Raw genomic sequence first — 23,210 nt, 5'->3', positions numbered from 1 at the left:
GTATTTTACGATGGTTTTGAACTTCGTCCACTGATCCTCAACATTATCTGTACTAGAGACAAAACATTTGTGTTGAGCCACCAGGTACTCTGAAATCTGCTTTTAGTCACTTTTGCTAAACAGAAAAATCTTACTAGCTTTTTTAACATTTCTATTTACAGCTGAAATCATCGATGCAGTAACTGCTTTATGATCACTGATTACCTGTTCTGCGTTAACTTTTTCAAATAGTTTGGGTCTGTTTGTCACCAGAAGGTCTAATATGTTATTGCCACGAGTTGGGTCTCTGTTTAACTGTTCAAGGTAGTTTTCAGATAAAGCATTTAAAAAAAATTCACTTAATTCTTTGTCCCTGCCACCTGTTATGAACGTTTGAGTCTCCCAGTCTATATCCGGCAAATTAAAATCTCCATCCAGAACTATAACATGGTGGGGAAATCTACTCGAAATATTTTCCAAATTATCCTTCAGGTACTCAGCCACAACAGCTGTCGAGCCAGGGGGCCTATAGAGACATCTAATTACCATGTCTGAGCCTACTTTAACCGTGACCTTCACCCAAATTATTTCACATTTCGGATCTCCGTCAATTTCCTTCGATACTATTGCACTTCTTATCGCTATAAACGCACCTCCCCCTTCACCGTCCAGCCTGTCTCTGTGGTATACATTCCAATCTGAGTTTAGAATTTCATTACTATTTACATCTGGTTTCAGCTAACTTTCTGTCCCTAGTACTATGCGGGCATTGTGACCGTTTATTAATGAGAGCAGTTCTGGGACCTTTCTATAGATGCTCCTGCCGTTTACTATTACCACATTAATATTGTTATTCCCTGTTGCATTTTCCCTACTCCTACCTTGACACATCTTTGGAGGCGTCTTGTCGGGTCTAGGGAGGGAATTCTCTAACCTAAAAAACCCACACGTGCACTCCACACGTACTCCGCTACCCTTGTAGCCACTTCATGCGTGTAGTGCATGCCTGACCTATTCAGGGGGACCCTACATTTCTCCACCTGATAGCGGAGGTCGAGAAATTTGCACCCCAGATCTCTGCAGAATCGTCTGAGCCTCTGGTTTAAGCCTTCCACTCGGCTCCAAACCAGAGGACTGCGATCGGTTCTGGGAACGATACTACAAATAGTTAGCTCAGATTCCACCCCGCGAGTGAGGGTTTCCGCCTTCACCAACTCCGCCAACCGCCTGTATGAACTGCGGATGATCTCTGAACCCAGACGGCAGGAGTCATTGGTGCCGACATGAGCAACAATTTGCAGTCGGGTGCACCCAGTGCTCTCTATCGCCGCCGGCAGGGCCTCCTCCACATCTCGGATGAGACCCCTGCCAAGCAGACAGAGTGAACACTGGCCTTCTTCCCCGACCTTTCCGCTATTTCCCTAAGGGGCTCCATCACCCGCCTAACGTTGGAGCTCCCAATAATTAATAAACCCCTCCCCCCGTGTGCCTGCTCAGACCTTGCTGAAGGAGCGGCCACATGTCCACTCACAGGCAGAGCGAGCGATGCCACACGGCCAGCCTCCACATTGACCCTCCGCCTCGTGTGCCGTAAATGCTGCTGAACCCGCCACTCCCGTTGGGGAGAGGGTGGCCCAATCGCGCTCAGTACCCACGAAGATGTCTCGACAGCAGGGACAGTGGGTGAAACATGGAACACCTGGGGTGTACCATGTGATGCACCAGACTCCCCACTGCCGCTACACTCCGAGGCAGCAGCCTGAATACCGCTGACCGCTGCTATCAACACATTCAGCTGTTCACGAACAGTGGCCAGCTCCTCCTGCATCCGTACACAGCAGTCACACATCCTATCCATCCTAAGAAATCAATGTACTGTTGAGAGTTAATCAACTTTTAACTAGACTGCTAATTCACTAAAGGCTGTTGATAGTTGACTAAACTGTGGTTACTAGACACTTCTTACAGAAAACAATGAAAATAGCACTACCAGTCTCTGGACTGTATTCAAAACAAACACTAGCACTACTGGCTGACTAATGGGACTCTCTCTGACTGTATTCAAAATGAACACTAAATCTATGGAACACTATCACTAGCACTCGACAATTAAAGCTTCCTAGAAGCAAAAACACACGGAAGAAGAAGTGACAAGTAAGAAAAATACAGTTAATACTTAAATTAACATAGCTCGCTGCACAGCAGACGTGAAGCAGACGGCAGTTACGACGACGGTGCAATCAACAGTTTCTCACAGCAGATCCAGTGGAATCTGTGTAATGAGTTCCTTTATACTGGCCTACGGAACAGGGAGAGGCCAAATGTATCCCTGGTAAAGCCATTCTTTTAGATATCTCCAGTATCAAAAGTCACACGGCTTTAGATCAGGTGATCTTGCCGACCATGCATGTGGAAAACCTCTGGAGCTAACATGTTCATGGTAGGTTGCATTAAACAGATGTCTCCCCAGGCATGCAACATGAGGTGTTGCCCCATCTTGCCTGAAAACAGTGCAAGCACCTGCTGTACAAGGAGGTCTCAATAATCACCAGAAGACATGGTGCATCTGAGAGGCAGATTGTCTTCAAAGAAGAATTAGCCAAGAATAAAGGTGCTTGTGAATCCACACCACACAGTCACATACGCTGAGTGCAGTGGCTCTTCATGCACAACACAAAGTTTAACAGTGCCTCTAAATTGACAGTTCTGTGTATTCACTGCGCCCTGGAGTGTAAAATTGTATCATTACTCCATAGAATATTTCCTGACCACCCAAGTCATCAACTTTGATCCATGCCAGAAACTGAAGAGCAAATTCAGAACATTGTGCAGATCATAGGGTTTCAGTTGGTGCACCATCTGGATCTTGTACAGGTACCAGTGTAAAATAGACCACAAAATTTTTCATGCTATTGGCCGTGGGTTGAACAGTTTTTGTGACACTGCATGAGCACTAGCGCTAATCAGGGCATGTGATGTGTGGTCAATTACAGCCTTCCTTCTCTAGGTGCCACACCAAGCTTGTTTGTAGATTTTAATTTCATTATCATCTTAATTCATTTAATGATATTGGGTCTCTCCTCAGGCTTTTCAGTCTGTTATACTCTCTCAATGCAACACTTTAATTGCTGCTTTTCACATAAAAAAAATTCACTAGCTGTGCACAGTCTCTCTTCTTGATTTCTCAATAGCCATACTTTCCACTCATGTTATGGTTGTCAAATGACAGCATGGATGTCATACCATCAAACTAACTGTGCATAGCAGCAGATTTGCACATGATGATCAAAACTGGAACTAATTTTTTTCCAGTGTAAGTTACTCCACATTAATTTATTAACATATCTACCAAGTTTTATTGCCATATGATAATTAAAACCTGCACTGGACCCCCAAGAGTAGCTGCACTTTGATTATAACCACCCTGTAGATAGTACCATTCTTAACATACTATAACATTCCATGTGTGTCTATATTTATATATGTTAGAATTTTAAATGGCACTGTGTAACAACAAAATAGAATTATCATCTCAAGTCTATATAATAAATGACAATACAAAATGAAAACTCAGATGCCAAACCTTTTATAATCTAATTTGTACACTTTTTCAATGCAAAGGCTCACTATCAGGAAGCAAACACTTTTTTTCTGTTCTGTCCCCCACACTCCTCCTCTCATCATGCTCTACATTGCAAACTGTATCACTAAATAGCTGGATATTGATGTACAGTTGATATGTTTACACTCTCTAGCAAAATTAATAATTCAACTAAGAAATATGTCTTGAAAATGATTAAAGAAAAACACTACTGGTTGGTTTGGACAGTAACTGACACTGTATGAAGAATAATGTCATATTTATTAATATCTATATGGAAAATGTTCACAAAAATTAAACTACAATTTGATTTACATAGGTTCGAATCCTGCCTCGGGCATGGATGTTTGTGATGTCCTTAGGTTAGTTAGGTTTAACTAGTTCTAAGTTCTAGGGGACTAATGACCTCAGCAGTTGAGTCCCATAGTGCTCAGAGCCATTTGAACCATTTGATTTACATAGAACATTTTTTAACCTCCAAGCAGCAGCACAGATAGGCATCAAATAGCTTTTGGAACCAGAGGATCCTTCATAGGATAGCGCAAAAAAGAAGAAATTATTAAATTAAACAAGAATAACCAGGATTTCATTACGAAAATCACCAACAGGTTTATCTCACTGTGTCCAGAGTCCTGGGTAATGTTTCTACTGATTTAGGGCTTGATCTTGTTTCCTCTAACTGTTTCTTCACTTGGAAACCTCTGATTTTCAACCATAGTGTCTCTGATACTTCTTGGCAGCTAAGCATTTTGCCTCTATATATATCCTGCTAACAAAACTGATTTAATGTGGGAAACAACAATTTCTTAATGAGCCTATATGAGCTTTTTGAATGATTTTTGGCATTTTTTAATTCATTAAAAAATTAAAATTAAATTTCCTAAGAACTAAGCAATGTTGGTGAGTGATAGAAATGTTTGAGTAGTTATTTTATTGAAAAATTAATTAGAAATCAATTTTTCCTTTCATGCAGGTTTACGGTATGTTTTCAACTCAACACCAGACTGTGATGTCATCCATGGAGCACTCTACTCATGCTTACGAGCTTTATTTGGATTATCTGTTATTGGAATTCTAATATGTATTTTTTCTTGTATGCTGGTCTATCAGCTTCTCAGGTAAATATAACCTGCACATACACAATTTTCTCACTCCCCCTCCCCGCACCCCTCACACACTCACACAATATCCAATAAATCCTACTGAAAATAATTTGGGCTGCAATGCTACGTAAAGGTAATTGAGTTGTAGGTCTTTACCAAAAAATGAAATTACTGCTTTTGAATTTTCGTAGCAACAAACAAATTTGGAATTGAAATTAATCACATCATGCTTCAGTTAATTACTAAACTGTGGGAATTTCTTTTAATAATGGTTATAAATGGTGTAAGTTAATTTCTGAAAAATAATTTATTTAGTTTATAGAAGAAATTATGTATTATACTCTAATGGTTTCATGCATTAATTTCCTATCTTATATGAGACACAGAGCTTTTACAAAGTTACCTGAGTTGAATAGGTCATTTCTGAATTTTTGGGAGTGGTATAAACCTACTAAGACATTTGGTCTACATCTTGTGCTATGGCCATGCATATCCCACCATCTAAAAAAAATCTTAATGTTATTTGCTGAAAATATGACCAGTCACTGCAGGATGCTGGCCTGTCCCAAATTTGTAATCAATATCACTGAAGATGTATTTTCATTATGTTTGTAACTCTGGGGCTCGTCTTTCAACTTGTAAGTACATTTTGATCATCTTCTGATCAGTTATGGCTAAAATCATTTCAGCAGGCCATCATCATCCATTAATTTTCAGCTGATCCTCTGAAGATTGTTGGAGTGCACTATTTTGGCAATGTAAATACAAATTGTTTGTCCTGATTACAAGTGAAGACAGCAGTATATAAAGTGTAAAACAATAATGTAGTGGATCAGATAATTTCAGTGTAGAAACAATCAAAGCACTTGACGAGACTGGTCAGGAGGTGTAGTACAGAATACTCAACAAGGTTTGGAAAGTAAATATAACAATCATAGACTACAAGTAATGCATCATCATCCCTCTCTTCAAAAAGGGTTATAGGAAAAATTGCACTGACAGAGTTGTTACTTTGATTTCACTTCCTCTAAAGTATATGAGTCAATTCATGTGGGCAGGTTAAGAAAATCTATTGAATCTGCACTGAAGGTGGTATACCACAACATTAGTCCTAATTGGTAAATTGTTGAACATGTTTTTCTGAAAACAGTGCATCCTGAGAAGAACTGGGAGACAAATAAATTACTTGTAACTATCTTTCTGAACATTGTGAAAATATCATGTAAGCACATATTGGAATAATTTGAAGAGGGAAACAATTTTACTATGTTAATAGTTAAAGAACAGAAGATCAGATACATCTGAAACACAGTCTCAGGTCTAACTTATAAGTTGTTTATCATCATTCCATAATGGATGAAGTATTAAAAGCTGTCAAAAAAAAAAAAAAAAAAAACTCCAATACCTAATCCCTTTAGCTATATTCACACAATACATGATAGCAGATGTTATTCACATGATTTCCAATAACATTTGTGAGTGCTCAAATATCATCACTTGGTGGATGTTCATCAATGTGAGCTGCAACACCAGCTAAATTGTCAGTTATACCCAGAATTCCAACTACTCAGATTTGACTTCTGTAAATCAATACATATGAAGCTGCATTAATTTTAATAATGATTGCTGAAGATACGCAGAGAAAATTCCAAAGGACATTGTGGATACATCAACAGATTCAAGACTGCTTAACATATTGAAAATGGGAGCTTTAAAAACACTCCTGTTTTCACGAGAGATCTGAACATCTATGAGAAGTTAAAATTATATAGCCACTGGAAAATAGAACTCAACTTGCTGTATTTGAAGACAGTATACTACCAAGATGTTTTTTGTGCACATCCCTTTGAATTACTCAAAGTTTGTGCTTCTCACTTGTTTCACTCCAAACTTTCCAAGTTTAACTCAAACAAAATTTTAACTTCTACAGTCAATATACATGCACCAACTGAGGGAGTAAAACACTGTGGGAGGTCATATTTCCATCCATATTTTTGAATGTAGTGATTCTGTAACACTTTCAACCACTGATGTGTAAATTTTTTAATGCTGTATTATAAAATGTCATACTAAAAATGTGTTCAATAAGTCTTTATGTGACAGTGTTTTGAAATGCTTTGTTTTCATACAACACAAGTTCTGGTAGAAAAACCATCAAATAAACCCTCTATATTCAGACTGATGTATTCCAATGAGGTATCTGCTCAGTTCAGCTCCTAATGTAGAAAACTATCTTTTATTGCAATATTTACAAAATCTGGCTTGTCCAGTACTGCTGTTTATGCTTGGGAATACTCTTCATTGTGAAATATTGTGTTATCAAGTCACAAAACTAATCATGATGTGGTCTTTACTTCACATGTGCTGACAGAATAGTGGTATAGGGTGTGACAGAAGCTGAAGAGCTAGCTAAATTAAATTTATGACATGAAGAACTTATTGGGATGGGTCTCAAAATCAGAAAAACCAATACAATGGGTTTAGAGTCTGTTCTGAAATTGAGAATGAACAGAGAGAGACAAAGAGAGAAAGAGACAGAGAGAGAGAGAGAGAGAGAGAGAGAGAGAGAGAGAAATTCCAGAACTTAGGTAGCATTATAGTTTTAGATATATCATACACTAAAAGAATGGAAACAAAGTACAAGTTTTTCCATATTCCCCCATCTAGCATGTTAGATATTGCAGTACTGCTTATGCAGAGCATATTTTCTACCTACAGTGATGTTTGGATATAATCAAAAATTACTAGGCCACCAAAGAGTAATCTCAAGGCAACAATAGCACTTCCACTTTCTCAGATACAAAGGACAAACAATGATAATATAAACTTTGAAGATATCCAATAGCAACTAGGACCATAAAAAAGACTATTGTAAATCCTGGAAGTAGAATGACTGTAGTGGTATGTTCATATGACAATAGTGGTTCTATGTACATCTCCTTGAGTATGCTTTTATCAAAATGCACCTGAAAAGATAAAAAGAGAAAGACATTATGGTGATTACAGGGAGAATCAGATCTTCAAGGACCTCAAAATTATATATATAAATTGGCATCAGTGTATGAACAAGAACATAAATTGTGTATTAACAAAGCATAATACAACATATACTCACATTAATGTGACCACTGTCTATGTTCAACATCATCATGCAATAACTACTCACAGATGGCAGGTGGCAGCACTAACTGTGGAGGGTATAAAATGTGTGCCAGAGGAATGTGAAAAACAGTGCAGTCATTGTCATAATGCGGAAACGTAGCAATTTACCTGATGTCAAAAAGGGCATTATCATTGGCTTTTGGATGAGGGGTGGAATAATTTCCAAAATGGCTAAGTTTGTACACTGTTCGCATGCAGCCATGGTTAAAATATACCATGCATGGCAAACTAGTGCTATCAAAAACTGGTAATGAGGCAACTGTGATGTACCATGGGGCACAGATGACAAGGGTGAACAAAGGCTGTGGAAATGTGTATGGGTAAATACACATGCAACTGTTGCACAACTGACTACCCAGATGAACCAAGGGGCTACCAATTGTGTCTGCTGAACAACCATTCAGCTAATGTGAATGGGACTAGCAGCAGGCACCTGATTCACACACCCATGCTGACTGCTGTTCATCAGTGACAAAGGCTGGAATTTGCATGCCAGTACTGTAATTGGACATCCACTGAGTGGCAACAGGTGGCCTTTTCAGATGAATCATGTTTTATGCTCCATTGGACAGATGGTTGTTGGTGTCTACGGTGTGAAATGTCTGAAGCCAATACTCTCCAACTAGGAAGGAACATTATAGCCTGGTAATTATTTTCACGGCATTGCCTCAGTGATGCCATCATCCTGAAAGGCACAGTGGATCAACAGGAGTATGCATCTATCCTTAGAGACCATGTTCACCCCTACATGCAGTTTGTTTTTCCTCAGCACATTCACATCTATGAACAGGACATTGTAACATTTCACACAGCTCACAGTGTACGTGTGTGGTTTGAAGAACACCAGGATGAGTTTACCAAACTCCCCTGGGCACAACACCAAACTCCCCAGATTTAAACCCAACTGAGAATCTGTGGGACCACCTTGACTGGGCTGTTTGCACCATGGATTCTCAGCTGAGAAACCAATCACAGGCGGCCATGGTACTGGAGTGGCATGGCTCCACATCCCTGTTTGTGTCTTTGAGAGTCTCAGTGACTCTTTTTGTGTATGTTTGCAGTGGTCTGCATTGCAAAAGATTTTTATTCAGGCTTTTGACAGATGGTCACATTAATGTGACTGGACAATGTTGAAGAGACTCACATAGAATCACAACCAGCTTGTTGGTCAAGAGAAGTAATTATGATTACAATGAAAATATGTTGGTAAAAATTGCATATTAATATAACTCAAGTGGTCAACTTAATCTAGAAAATAGTTTTACTTGTACAACAATTTAAAATATCCATGCATTGTGTGTTTCATTTAAGTGAATAACCTGAAAAATATGTCATAATTAAATACTTTGTTTTGAATTCTAGCAACAACAGAAACTTTTCTAAATTAGGGACAGTGTATAAATTGACTGCACACAAAAGATATTTATAATGAAAAGGTTTTGTGCAGTAAATGTGTCATATTTGCTGAATACTGACCAAAAGCAAATATGAAAATGAATTTTTCAGTGATATTATGCCCTGACTTGTTACTGTAGATGAAAGCTTGATCTACCATATTAAGTGAGAAACAAAACAGTAAGCAAATCAGTGGCATAATGATGTTGCCTTGCACCAAAATAGGTGAAGTAAATTTCTCTGGTGCAAAGGGTTGGCCATGATTACCTTTCAAAGAGTAAAACAATGACTGGCTAATACTTAAAACATCTTCTGGACCAATTGCATTACAAAATATATCTGAAGAAGTCTGAAATGTTCCAGAAAAAATCATGACATAGGCAAATGACCTGAAAGTTTTTGGCAATGGGGAAATGATAGGGATCTGAGTATGAACTGGTTGGAACATCCACCATGTTGACAACATTTGGCATCTTCTGATGTCTACCAACTATGATTGTGCCATGAGATGTCCATTGTTAGAAGTATGAGGCATAAAACAAGAGCAAAACAAAATGCCTCACATGCAAGTGCAACATTAGTAGCAAACTCCAAGTGACAAACATCAGCCCTCTCATTGCTAGTGTGGTAGGTGGGCCAATTCTGGTAGTTCAGGATGTAATGTTGGAGGTAGCTGACTTGCTTAAAAACTGGTGTAACATCTTCTGGGGTGCTTATAGTACTCCCAGACCTAAAAAGAAATTGGCATGGGAAAATATTTTGAGTCATGGGAAGAAGTTAGAGTAGACATAAATGGGTTTATTGAGAACTTAAAGAATCACACTTCAGGGATGTAATCAACACACTGTGGAAATCTTGAACAAGGGGACAAAACAATAAGTGCATGATTTTTTATTTAAAAAAATCTCTCACTGGCAGGCCAAGAACCTTTTACCTTGCCCTCATACAAATAGGAAAGTGAATGCCCACTGACCTGCTAAGAAAGCTACTGCAGTCAGCAGCCATACTTGCTCATATGTAATATGCCAAATAGTTTGAGTTTACTGTCAATGAGGAGAGTAGTCATTGCAGAAAAGAAGAGCTCCTAGACATGGTAGGGAACAATGAGGTAGTAGAAGAATATTAAATTGCAAGTGAGGTAACTATAAATGGAGCACTTGTTCATTTGAAGAAGGTTGTGTGAGGGACTAAGCCACTGATTTATAAAAGGACCATATTTCAAATTAAGCCATGTCTAAAAAAACTATGAAGAAACTGAATCAGGGTGTGATACAAGGATTTAATCCCTCTCCAACATAAGTCTATGGGCTTAAAAATTATGCCATGTTGCTTGATTGTTGCTTAGTTATAGTTTAATGTCTCAGTCATTACTAGAGACAGCTGGAGAAGGACATGGGGAGGACTCTGCTGTAGTCTTTACACTTTACAGAAAACTATTCTGGCATTTACAAGAAGTAGTTCAGGAAAACATAAATCTGAATAGATAGACAATGATTTGAAGCTTACTCCTTCTAAATTTGAGTCCAGTTTGGGTTGAATACACTTGAATAATGCTCCTGATGACTTCATACATTTCTATGCTAACAAAAAAACATTACACTCAGAAACAAAAATTCAAATACAGAAGTAATAATTCTGAATGGTTGTGTAGTAACTTCATAATATGTGTCATGCATATGACAAATGCCATTAACAACCTCATAAACGTACTCATAACCATTGAAACATCAATTCAACTGACAAATTCTATTATGGATAATGTTATATTTCATTTCCATAGAGAACAACATTCAAGTAATTTAGCACAGTATATAGCCACTTGAATTGTAGTCAAGAAATCCCTATCTCAACATACTGATTTATTTTTGTCACTTAAAATGAAGGCAGAGGTGCTTTCTTTGACAAACACTTGGCTAAGACCCTCTCACATCCTTGTACAAATGAACTGGTGTTCCATCTCTAATACCTTGCTGACAATGAGACATTGAACCATAGAGTACACAAACTTTCCTATTAGTTGACTGTAGAGAAGTTAAATGACTCCCAGGAATGAAATTATTCTTATTTACTGAAGCAATATCATGACAGTTAATATGACCTTTCTCATGTTGTATTACTTTCAGTAGCAATTTATAGTACGTAAATGCTTTCCTCAAAATATCGTTAAATCATTCTGATTTCATGTGCAACATGAGCACATAAATACACTACTGGCCATTAAAATTGCTACACCAAGAAGAAATGCAGATGATAAGTGGGTATTCATTGGACAAATCTATTATACTAGAACTGACATGTGATTACATTATCACGCAATTTGGGTGCATAGATCCTGAGAAATCAGTACCCAGGACAACCACCTCTGGCTGTAATAACGGCCTTGATATGCCTGGGCATTGAGTCAAACAGAGCTTGGGTGGCGTGTACAGGGACAGCTGCCCATGCAGCTTCAACACGATACCACAGTTCATCGAGAGTAGTGACTGGCGTATTGTGACGACCCAGTTGCTCGGCCACCATTGACCAGACGTTTTCAATTGGTGAGAGATCTGGAGAATGTGCTGGCCAGGGCAGCAGTCAAACATTTTCTGTATCCAGAAAGGTTTGTACAGGATCTGGAACATGCGGTTGTGCATTATCCTGCTGAAATGTAAGGTTTAGCAGGGATCGAATGAAGGGTAGAGCCACGGGTCGTAACATGTCTGAAATGTAATGTCCACTGTTCAAAGTGCCTGCAGTTAGAACAAGACGTGACCGAGACGTGTAACCAATGGCACCCCATACAATCACGCCCGGTGATACACCAGTATGGCGATGATGGATACACACTTCCAATTTGCGTTCATCACCATGCCGCCAAACACGGATGTGATCATCATGATGCTGTAAACAGTACCTGTATTCATTCAAAAAAATGATGTTTTGTCATTCGTGCACCCAGGTTCGTCATTGAGTACATCATTGCAGGCGCTCCTGTCTGTGATGCAGCGTCAAGGGTAACCACAGCCATGGTCTCCAAGCTGACAGTCCATGCTGCTGCAAAACGACGTTGAACTGTTCATGCAGATGGTTGTTGTCTTGCAAACGTCCCCATCTGTTGACTCAGGGACCTAGACATGGCTGCACGATCCGTTACAGCCACGAGGACAAGATGCCTGTCATCTTGACTGCTAGTGACACGACACCATTGGGATCCAGCACGGCGTTCCGTATTACCCTCCTGAACCCACCAATTCCATATTCTGCTAACAGTCGTTGGATCTCGATCAACGTGAGCAGCAATGTCGCAATACGATAAACTGCAATCGTGATAGGCTACAATCCAACCTTTATCAAAGTTGGAAACATGATGGTACACATTTCTCCTCCTTACACGCGGCATCACAACAACGTTTCACCAGGCAACGGTGGTCAACTGCTCTTTGTGTATGAGAAATCTGTTGGAAACTTTCCTCATGTCAGCAACCTTGTGTGAATGCTCTGAAAAGCTAATGATTTGCATATCACAGCACCTTCTTCCTGTCAGTTAAATTTTGCGTCTGTAGCACGTCATCTTCATGGTGTAGCAATTTTAATGGCTATTAGTGTAGATCATCTGTATCATTAGTAGTAGTTGCCAGAAAAGATGCTCTTTATATTACATTGCATATTATATTATGGAGCAGCATCTATTGGAAGAAATAGTGTTTTCCCTTAGAAGTAGTGCATAAAATTCATTTATGTGAGTTCTTAGTTGTCTAGATGCAACAGATGTGTACATTTGCAGTTCCATTGAACAGGCAGTGTAGTTTTTCTGCTCACTATATGCTTAATAGCCAGTTAACACTATTTTCCACTTGTAGAAATGCCAAATTTTCAAGTTCTTATTATCTCTTAAAGTCAGATGATTCCAGTTCTTCTATGTGTTGGATATGGAAGGAAAACTTTTGTAAATAATCTGAAGAGACTGCTAACCAACTCCATATGAAACACCTGTTCATCATGAGAAATTTCACATGTACCACTTTCCCCACATGGAGGCTCTGAACAACCCTACACAGATGTTTCGAATCTTCACATTCTTGAACACCCCTCACTATACTAAATGATAGAAGCAACATGTTACATTTGCACATTTGGATTTCCAATTATATAACTTCAATTTAATGGAGTGTTGAGCTCCAATTTAAAATGTCAAATGCAGAAAATTAACCTAAATATTCACAGTAATAGTAATGAACATTACTAACAGCGAAGTATTGCGCACCAAAATCTAGTCACACTTGCTACTAAATGCAACAGTTAGAAAACATGTCTAAATAATAACTGGGATTCCCAGAGTGCTACTTGCATGTAAAAAAAAAAATACCTATCATGGCAATTTTTTCATATTAATGCAATGTCCAACATATTTCTATACATTTCTGTTAGAAGTGCAGCTTGGTTGTAGTGAGATTTTATGTTTTATTGATTTTTTTGTTTCTTTTGAACAGTTTCTTTTGGATTTCCCATTACAGTGATAAAATTTACTGAAAATGTTTTTTTTAAAATTATGACTTCATGACTGTAATTGTTGAAATTAAACAAATACAATCTAAGATTAAGTGTGCACAGGATCAGCTATGATTTAAATCCAGATCTGCAGCTCTTTCAGCCAATCTCTGTCACCTGAATAAATACAAAACAATCTAAGCCTTTGGAAGATGTTTTCATCAGCATGGCTAAGAAAGCAAAGTATCCGAGAACCACAACACAGTTAACCAATATTAATAAGATCACTGTACAAAATATTAGTCAACTTCCCCACTCCTCTCCTCCTGCCCCACTCTCCATGTCAAGAGAGCGACACTTTGGAGTACTGCAGAATTGGTACCAGGTCATCAAGTGACCCTCCACTGCTGACATAAGCTATATCAATGAAGTGGTGTATATGTGCCAGTTGGTTGAATGGAATTGGTGCAGTTCCATGGATCACCATGGTGACATGACAGAAAGGAGCTAACATGATGATTCCCACACCATGAATGATGCTGCCAGATCTGTTAGTGTATTAATTTGGACTGTACAATATGTCTACAAGAAATGATATACCATTCAGGGCCATGTAATATGGTATAAATCAATGATCATAAACAGATCCTAACTGACAAATGTCACACCTCAGCAATGACAACCAGTTTCAAACTCTACTGACATTTTGCTGCTGTCATTGACTTCAGAGCCATCTCAACCAGTTTCCAAGGGAACCTTGTGAAGGGAACTACATGTAATATGACATTTAGAGCTGGGTACCTGGCAAAAGACCATCACTCAAAGCATTTCATAAAGCTGCCTATCTTCAGTGTGCCAAACAACACACAAACTGGATAGTAACTGACTGGAAGCAGATGTTTTTGAATGATGCAAGGTGACAAGTGAACTGATAGTCCAATAATGCATTTAACCTGCAGTGTGAGGAGAGTGTATACTATGATCAAAATAACAAAGTAATTGACAGTTCAGCATTGGAAGAGATGATGTTGTCAGTTCACCTAAGCCTATGCATGCAATATGGCAGTGACAGCAAGAGCTGGGCAATTCCATTCTGAATACATTCACATGCCGCTCATTAATGTGCAGTACTGGGTTTATTTAAAAGAAAGCAATGGAGAAAATGAAAATTAACCATGATTATTACATTACTGGTTGCAAGTATCATCCACAGCTGGCTGTAGCAACTAGAAACTGATGAGACAGCAGAGAAATACAACAACAGTGAACAGAAGGCATGACTGAGCTCATTTTTTGACTGATTGTTGCTGTCCTGTAATCAAACAGCTGTCAGACACCATTTTTTATTCTGATCCAGATGTAGTTCAGGTCAGAGGTAGTTCAATGGTTTTTTGAAGATGTTTTTCACAATGTGACTTTAGCCCATTTATTCAAGTTACTGTGAACATTCTTGGTGACCAAGGATAGCCTTTTCTTCTACATCTTCATGATGAGTATGCTGTGGATACTTCAATCCTCCAAGATGACAACAGCCATTTTCACAGAGCAGCATGTATAAATTCTGGTTTGATAAACACTCAGGGACCTTATTGAATTTCAACTGACATATAAATTACCCACTGTTAATCCCACAGAAAATGTCTGGGACCATTTGAAACAGCAGGTGAAATCTAGCAGTCAACATCCCCACAATTTTGTAGCTCTACAGGTTCTAATCACGAATGAGTGGTTTGAGTTGGATGTGACATACCTAAAGAAATTTGTGGACTCTCTTCCTCACTTTTTGAGGCCATTAGCAAGATCAGAGACTGTGTTACCCAGTATTAGTATAACACCTTCTGAGAGTGACTAGTTTTTGTCCAATGTGCGTACCTTCAAATACTAAAATGACTGCTTGAGCCAATACAGCAAAAAAACTGTCCACATTGTAGTGATCCAAGGTTCCTCCAAAATGACAATGTTCTTGATCCTATGTCATGAAGTATTAGGCAGTTCATGGCCAAAATGAAATGCCCAAGATTTTGCACCCACCTTACTCAGCAGGTCCAAACTCCTGTGTGACCTTTTCCTCTTCTGTAGAATGAAAAAGGCCTATAAGGCAAAAGTCCTCAGAACTTAGAAGATGTGAAATCAGAATACACATGAAAAAGAATTTTTGAAAACAAGCATTGAAATCGAACTTCATCATTGATGGGATGTTAAACTCTAATCTTCCTTTCTTTTTCTTTGTAGCATGGCTTCATTTATACCTCATTTAGGATAAAAGATAGGAAGTATAGGGTTTAACATCCCATTAACAATGATATGGGACCAATGACCAAGCAGTTTGGTCCCTCCCCCTGCCTTTAAACTGACCAACCAACCAACAACAAAATCATCAGAGACAATAATACTGAGTCCATGTGGCTCAAAGGTTTGGTGTGAGTCTTTCAATTGGATGCCTCTTCAGAAACTTACATGTCCCTAACCTACCCTAGTAATCATACCAGGGAAAGCTGAAGTACAGTTTAATGTGGAATCCAAACCACCTGTCAGTCCTGGTGAATCTTCACATCATTGAGAGGTGAAGGATAGTTAAAGGCAGATGGAAATACTTTGTGGTCTGGCCGAGATTTGATCCTGCAACCTTTCAGTTTCCAGATATGTGCTTCACCATTAGACCATCAGGCATGACTATTATTAAAAATGGGCCATACTAGGAGAACATTGAATTGCAAATGGATGGAAACCACTCACTCCATTGTGGCCACCCATTGTCAAGAAATGAAGTTAACAACATTAAAAAAATACTTGTTTTCTGGTTGTCATGGTGATTAGAAATAAACCACAAACATATGCCATCAAACCACAAACACAATTTTTTTAATTCATTCAAAATTTCATGCATCTCATTTACTGTCATAAAAGCACAAAAAAATCAACATCCACCTCATAAAGTGGAAAATATGATTATTTGGAAAAGTCATCAGTCAACACATCCCAATTTCAATTCCATAGAGCTAATTCAAATCTTTTTTTCTGTGTGTATGGACATTGAAGTGGTGAATGAGAATTTGTACCAAGGCCAGGATTCAAACCTGGGTCTCTACTCACTAGGCGGATGCACAACCACTATGCCATACTGGTGCAGTGGCTTTGCACAACAGCATGGACAACCTAGCACACCTCCTTCCTCAATCCAAATTCCCATTCACACCTCAGCCCACTTGGTACTCCCCCCAAAACTTGAACAACATTGCAGAGTCTCTCCCGCTGTATTGGAATAATACCTCAGCATCAAATAAAATGGAGAATCCTGTCTGAAATCCAATCATAGGTGCTTTAATCAAATAAAACTGTTTTTCATTCATTGCTTCAGTCTGCAAATATACATCATAGATATTTGAGTCTTGAAAAAAGTTGCCGGAACTATATGGCTTCATTTGATCAAATTTTTTCTGTTCATGCACCATTTTCAGCATGGTTAAAGTCCATCTGTGTCCTTCAGTAATCTATATACAGCAGAATTCAACAAAACAGTGTGGTATACATGACTCTTGTTGCCTCCTGGTTCATTTGAATGGTGAGTTGTCCCTCTGTAGTATGGTGGTAGGTCATAACGTATTAGTGTAGGCAATATAAACTGTGGACATGGTGCCCTGCAGTTTTCTCAAAAGCTACTCATGATGGTGCTGCTAGCCCTCTAACAAAATATTTTCATCACAAAGCTATGCAAGCAGTTCACAAACTTCGTTTAGCAAAGCATATAAACTGACAGTTAGGGTCAAATGTGGCTCATTTGTAACTGCATCTGGATTATCAATTTATAGGCAAATAGAAAAAGAAATGAAAATGTTACAATTCTAACTTAACATTTATTGGAGTTTGTTTTAATTTTTCAGTCATGAAAAAAAGAAAATGTACTGGGAACAATTGGAGATGAGGTGTCGTTATATGTATCGACAACAGCACACAGCACGCCACTGCAACTGCTGCGATGATTGCCGCTACCCACTTCCACATGAAGGATTCCCTTGGGAGGTTATGGATGAGAGGTAACAAACCTTTAATTGAATTTATGTGTTAGAATAAAATATTATTAAAAGTATACAGAAATAACAAAACCATCTACATAAAGATTACACCTACAACTCTTAAAATATACCAATACAATATTCCCCTTTCACAGTGGCATGAGGGAATGTTGCCAACAACTTTAACATGGATAATTACTTGGTTAAATTGTAAAATATATTAAGTTACATTTAAGTTACTAACAAAAACTGAAAAATTTCATTTATCATCAGCAATAAAGATATGTAACATATAGCAGTAAGTGAAATTCATATGAATGCCCTGTCCATTCCCTTATGTACGTACTTGACCAGTGGGCATCAAATAACCTTCATCATGAACTATGTTTCCTAACATCACATCTAGGTGGTGATAAATGTAATATGATTGACAATGTACAGTAATTCTGCCTTTATATAAAACTGCCAATCCCTAAGCATATAAACTGACAGTTCGGGTCAAATGTGGTTCATTTGTAACTGAATATAGATTATAAATTCACAGGTAAATGGAAAAAGAAATGAAAAGGTTTCAATTCTAACTAAAACACCATCATCAGCTGTTCAGTATATTTTGATACAACTAAAGAGTGGAAATGGAAAATGTTCTAGATGCCAAATTTCACATATGTCAGGAGAATGAAAAATCAATGTGTATGCAGTTCACTTGCAGGTCTCTGGTTCTGCAATGGTCCATTTACTTTGTAAGTGTATTGTACAAGAGTATTCACTGTCGCCCCTTATTTTCACTAAAATGAATTACCAGAACACAACCCCTGATATAAAAATATGTTTATTCTCATAATACACAAGATGTGTACTCACTGTTGCTCTTGACTTGACTGAGACATACCTCCACCAGTGACGGAGTCTCCAGGCTACCTGTTACTCTAACACATGGCAAGATAACAATGCTTTCTGCTCACTGCAATACTTACCAGGATGAGACATAAATCTGATAACTGCAGTCTCCAAAGTAACTTATTCTAACATAAGGCAAGATACAATGCATCCCACTCAGTGAAGTGCTATCCAGGCTGAGACACATCTGCTTGCTGCAGATTCTCCCAGGTAACTCTCATGTTACCTTTATGTGGCCCCTCAGCCATACCTGTCTGTCCCAAGCAAAATGACAGGTAGGTGGTCATAAATGCAGGAGGGAGGAAGGAGAAACCATTAGGTAGAGGGGTAGGGACAGTACCTGCATTTCAGCAGCTGCCACTCCTTGCACACCAAAAAATCACTCCCATACAGCCATGGACAGCATATCTGCTCTGATGATAACTTCCTTGCCCAGTATGCTTAAGATCTCATGAGGGCCTTCACAGGCAGGCACTACTCCCAAAACCTACTCCACAACCAGATTTCCCATGCCATATCCTCACACACACCTAATGCCTCTACCACCTCCGAGAATCAACCACAAAAATGTGCCCCCTCATGACCCATTATCACCCTGGACTGAAACAACTGAAGCATAATTTTTGCCAGGACTTTATCACAATGCCCTAAAATGAGGGCTATCTTATCCAAGATTCTTCCCACTCTCCTAAAGTTGTACTCCATTGCCCATCCAAACTACATGACATCCTGGACCAACCCTATGTCATTCCTACTCCCATCCCATTGCCACAGGCATCATGCCCCTGTGGAAGGCCCAGGTGTGAGACCTGCCCAATCCACCAACTCAGCACATCCAATTCCAGTACTGTCACAGGGTTATCCTATCCCATCAGAGGCAGGACCATCTGTGAAAGCAGCCGTGTCATATACCAACTCTGCTGCAATCAGTACACAGCATTTTATGTCAATACAGTCCTTGGCCAATTTATTAGATGCACTACAGTTTTTAAGTAAATTTTTTATTTATGTCTAACAAAATTTGTTTGTTTTTAATACATAAAGTGTGATAAAATGATTATGAGTTGTCTACTTCATAACTAAGATGATATAACAAATAAATAAAATGTAGCATTTGTTGAAAATATTTTATTTCAATAATTATAACAAAAATTAAAATATTATGAAAGTGAAAACATTAATTTTAATATCTTGTTGAGCCAACTTTTGGAGCTATGAGAGCCTTAATATGACATGGCATGCTGTCAATGCAGGACTGTACAGTTTCCTGCATTTGCGGATAATGATACCACACATTGATGATCTTCTCAAAGAGCTGTGTTTTTGTTGTGATGACATCTTTTGCCACCTCCCTCTTCATTAGTTCCCATACTTTTTTTTTTCTATGGGGTTCATGTTGGAACTATTACCAGGCCAGTCTAACAGAGGGATATTTTGTTCCTTCGGAAAGGATTTAATTGACCTGGCTGTGTGACAGGTAGCTCCATTCTGCATAAAAATAAATGGTTCCCCATTCGGGAACCATTCTCTGAGCTGTGGTATTAACTGTTTTTGTTTTTGCAGGACTTCCTTGAACTGGTCTTGCCTCATTATGCCTTTAACCATGTAAAGACATCCTGTACCCTTGCCACAGATGACAGACCAAATCATCAACTTAGTTGCGCATTTTGTGGTGTGAATAATGCAGTTGGGATGAAATTTTTCTCCTGTTCGATGGTGCACATACTGACATTTGTTAGTTAAAATTTCAAATGTGTTTTCATCGCTGAAGCATACCTGTAAAAATCAAGAAACATAATTAATATACTATGAATAAATGTACATAGGTTATATCATATTGTAAATAATAATTTTAAAGTTAAATTACCAATCTCCAGAAATCCACATCCTTATCACCCCACTGTTTAACCTACTTCAGATGCTCTACTTTCATTGTGGCTGTTAACATTGGTTTTCTATTGGGTTGACAGGCCTTGAAATCAATATCCTTCAACTTTCTGCAAACAGTGCATCAGATGCATTCACATTAGACTCTTCCAGTTGAGATTTTATCTGAAACTTCCTGGTAGATTAAAACCGTGTGCTGGATCGAGACTCAAACTCAGGACTTTGCCTTTTGCAGGCAAGTGCTCTACCACCTGAGCTACCCAAGCAGACTCATGTCCCATCCTAACAGCTTCAATTCTGCCAGTACCTTGTCTCCAACCTTTCAAACTTCACAGAAGCTGTTCTGTGAATCTTGTGGAACTAGCACTCCTGGGAGAAAGTATATTGCACAGACATGGCTTAGTCACAGCCTGGAGGATGTCTCCAGAATGAGATTTTCACTCCGCAGTGGAGTGTGCGCTGATATGAGACTTCCTGGCAGATTAAAACTGTGTGCCAGACCGTGACTCAAACTCGGGACCTTTGCCTTTTGCGGGCAAGTGCTCTACCATCTGAGCTACCCAAGCATGACTCACGACCCATCCTCACAGCTTCAATTCTGCCAGTACCTCGTCTGCCAGGAAATTTCATATCAGTGCACACTCCACTGCAGAGTGAAAAATCTCATTCTGGAAACCACCCCTAGGCTGTGGCTAAGTCATGTCTCCGCAATATCCTTTCTTCCAGGAGTGATAGTTCTGCATGGTTCACAGAAGAGCTTCTGTGAAGTTTGGAAGCTAGGAGATGAGGTATTGGCAGAATTGAAGCTGTGCGGACTGGTCATGAGTCGTGCTTGGGTAGGTAAGATGGTAGAGCACTTGCTTGTGTTAGGCAAAGATCCTGAGTTCGAGTCATCGTCCAGCACACAGTTTTAATCTACCAAGAAGTTTCATATCAGCGCACACTCCACTGCACAGTGAAAATCTCATTCTGGAGATTTTATCTGTTTCGTTGTTTCAAATTTGTTTTCTAGGCAAGTTCTTTTGAGAAAACTTTCTGACCTTGGAGTGAACATTGGTTTTCTTCAGCATTTATTCTTCCTTTTGGGGCTCAGTTCTTCACCTGAATCAATTTTCTTCTTTATGCGCCTCACACTAGCTTCTGATGTTTCCAACCATTGTGAAATTTCATGACTGGAATACATTTTTGTGTTAATAAGGGCTTTGACCTCAGCTTTTTTATGTGGTGAAATATCCCCTCTTTTACCCATTTTAAAGGTCACAGTTAGTAATATCTGTTTGTTAAACAATCAATTGTGATGTCGACATTACAAAATTGATAATAAAAGTGAGCAAAATATTACACTAGTTACATGTGAGAACACTATTCAACAGGTCCTTTCCTGTATTGTACTCTGCATATTAATACCTACAATAAGTCAACAATCCAATGCCATGAAGCAACAATAGATACAAAATTCAACAATGTAATAAGTTCCCTGAATAGCTGTCATCATTTTTCTGATTAATCGCATTAAATATAGTACTCAACATGTAATTATTACAAACAACATTAAAAATGTGCAGTTCGTCTAATAATTTGGCCAGGGACTGTATGTCAACCAACCAGCTGCCCACCAGAATGACTGGTCACCACCAAACTGTGACCAAGAACAACATCGACCACCCAGTGGTACAACATTCAGCTGAGCACAACATGCCTGAGTTCAATGGCTGCTTCAAATCTGGGTCATCTGGAGCCATCCATCCACCACCGGTTTTTGTGAACTACACAGCTGAGTGATATCTGTGCAACACCTCCTCTGGTCGCATAACCCTTCTGACATCAGTTTCCATTAATCTCTGCCCGCTATTGTTGACAATAATTATTTCTCTTTTTCTTTCTATTTCTCTCCTTTCCCATTACTGCTCCCTCCTCCCTCCCCACCTCTCTCCTGCCAACCGCCTAACCTGCAGCTTTTCACTGTCAGCCATCCTCACCATACTATCTGTCTCCCTCCCCGCCGCAGACTCCTCCTTACCCCCACCCAGTTGTGACTCCCATCATGCACTGGTGCCACTGCTCACAGTGTGGTTTCAGTTGCCTGAGACTGCAGTCATGGTTGAGATATGGACATTACCACCCACAAGTTTTCTACATCAAAATCTAAAAATACAACTGTACCCTGAAAATAACTGTGAAGTGCATGTGAAGAATGACTGTTTACGAGGTGCGGCTAGAAAAAAACCGGACTGATGCTGGAAAAAACATTTATTTACAATTATTTACAATTTCATGTTATCTCCTTCAATGTACTCTCCTCCTCGGTCTCTACACCGCTCCATACGAATTTTCCACTGTTCATAGCAATGCTGCAGATCATTTTCGGTAAGTCCATACATTACTTCTGTCGCTTTTTCTTTTACTGCTTCAACAGTCTCAAATCTAGTTCCTTTCAAAGCTGACTTGACTTTAGGGAAAAGAAAAAAGTCACAGGGGCCAAATCAGGTGAGTAGGGTGGATGATCTAAGATGGGAATGTTGTGTTTTGCCAAAAACGTCTTCACTGACAACGCACTGTGAGATGGGGCATTGTCTTGGTGAAGGATCCATGACTTTTTTCTCCACAAATCGTTCTGTTTTCTCCGTACTCGCTCACGTAGGGTAGCCAGGACGCTAATGTAGTAATGCTGATTCACTGTTTGTCCTTCTGGTACCCAAT

At 39.0% G+C, this 23,210-nt stretch overlaps 1 protein-coding gene across 2 annotated transcripts in view; it reads left to right on the top strand.

Moving 5' to 3' along the window:
* The window catches only part of LOC126248750 (uncharacterized), a 405,014-nt gene that overhangs the window by 365,105 nt on the left and 16,699 nt on the right, over positions 1-23,210 (top strand). For both annotated transcript variants that reach the window (XM_049950087.1, XM_049950086.1), the window contains 2 exons: positions 4,554-4,698; positions 17,592-17,744. In XM_049950087.1, the coding sequence (XP_049806044.1) occupies positions 4,554-4,698; positions 17,592-17,744 (298 nt within the window). The remainder of the gene's footprint in view (positions 1-4,553; positions 4,699-17,591; positions 17,745-23,210) is intronic.

This window comes from Schistocerca nitens, chromosome 3, assembly GCF_023898315.1.
Source record: "Schistocerca nitens isolate TAMUIC-IGC-003100 chromosome 3, iqSchNite1.1, whole genome shotgun sequence".
In the NCBI taxonomy this organism is placed as follows: Eukaryota; Metazoa; Arthropoda; class Insecta; order Orthoptera; family Acrididae; genus Schistocerca; species Schistocerca nitens.
Note: the sequence above shows the minus strand (reverse complement) of the source record. Positions and strands in the feature narration are given on the sequence as shown.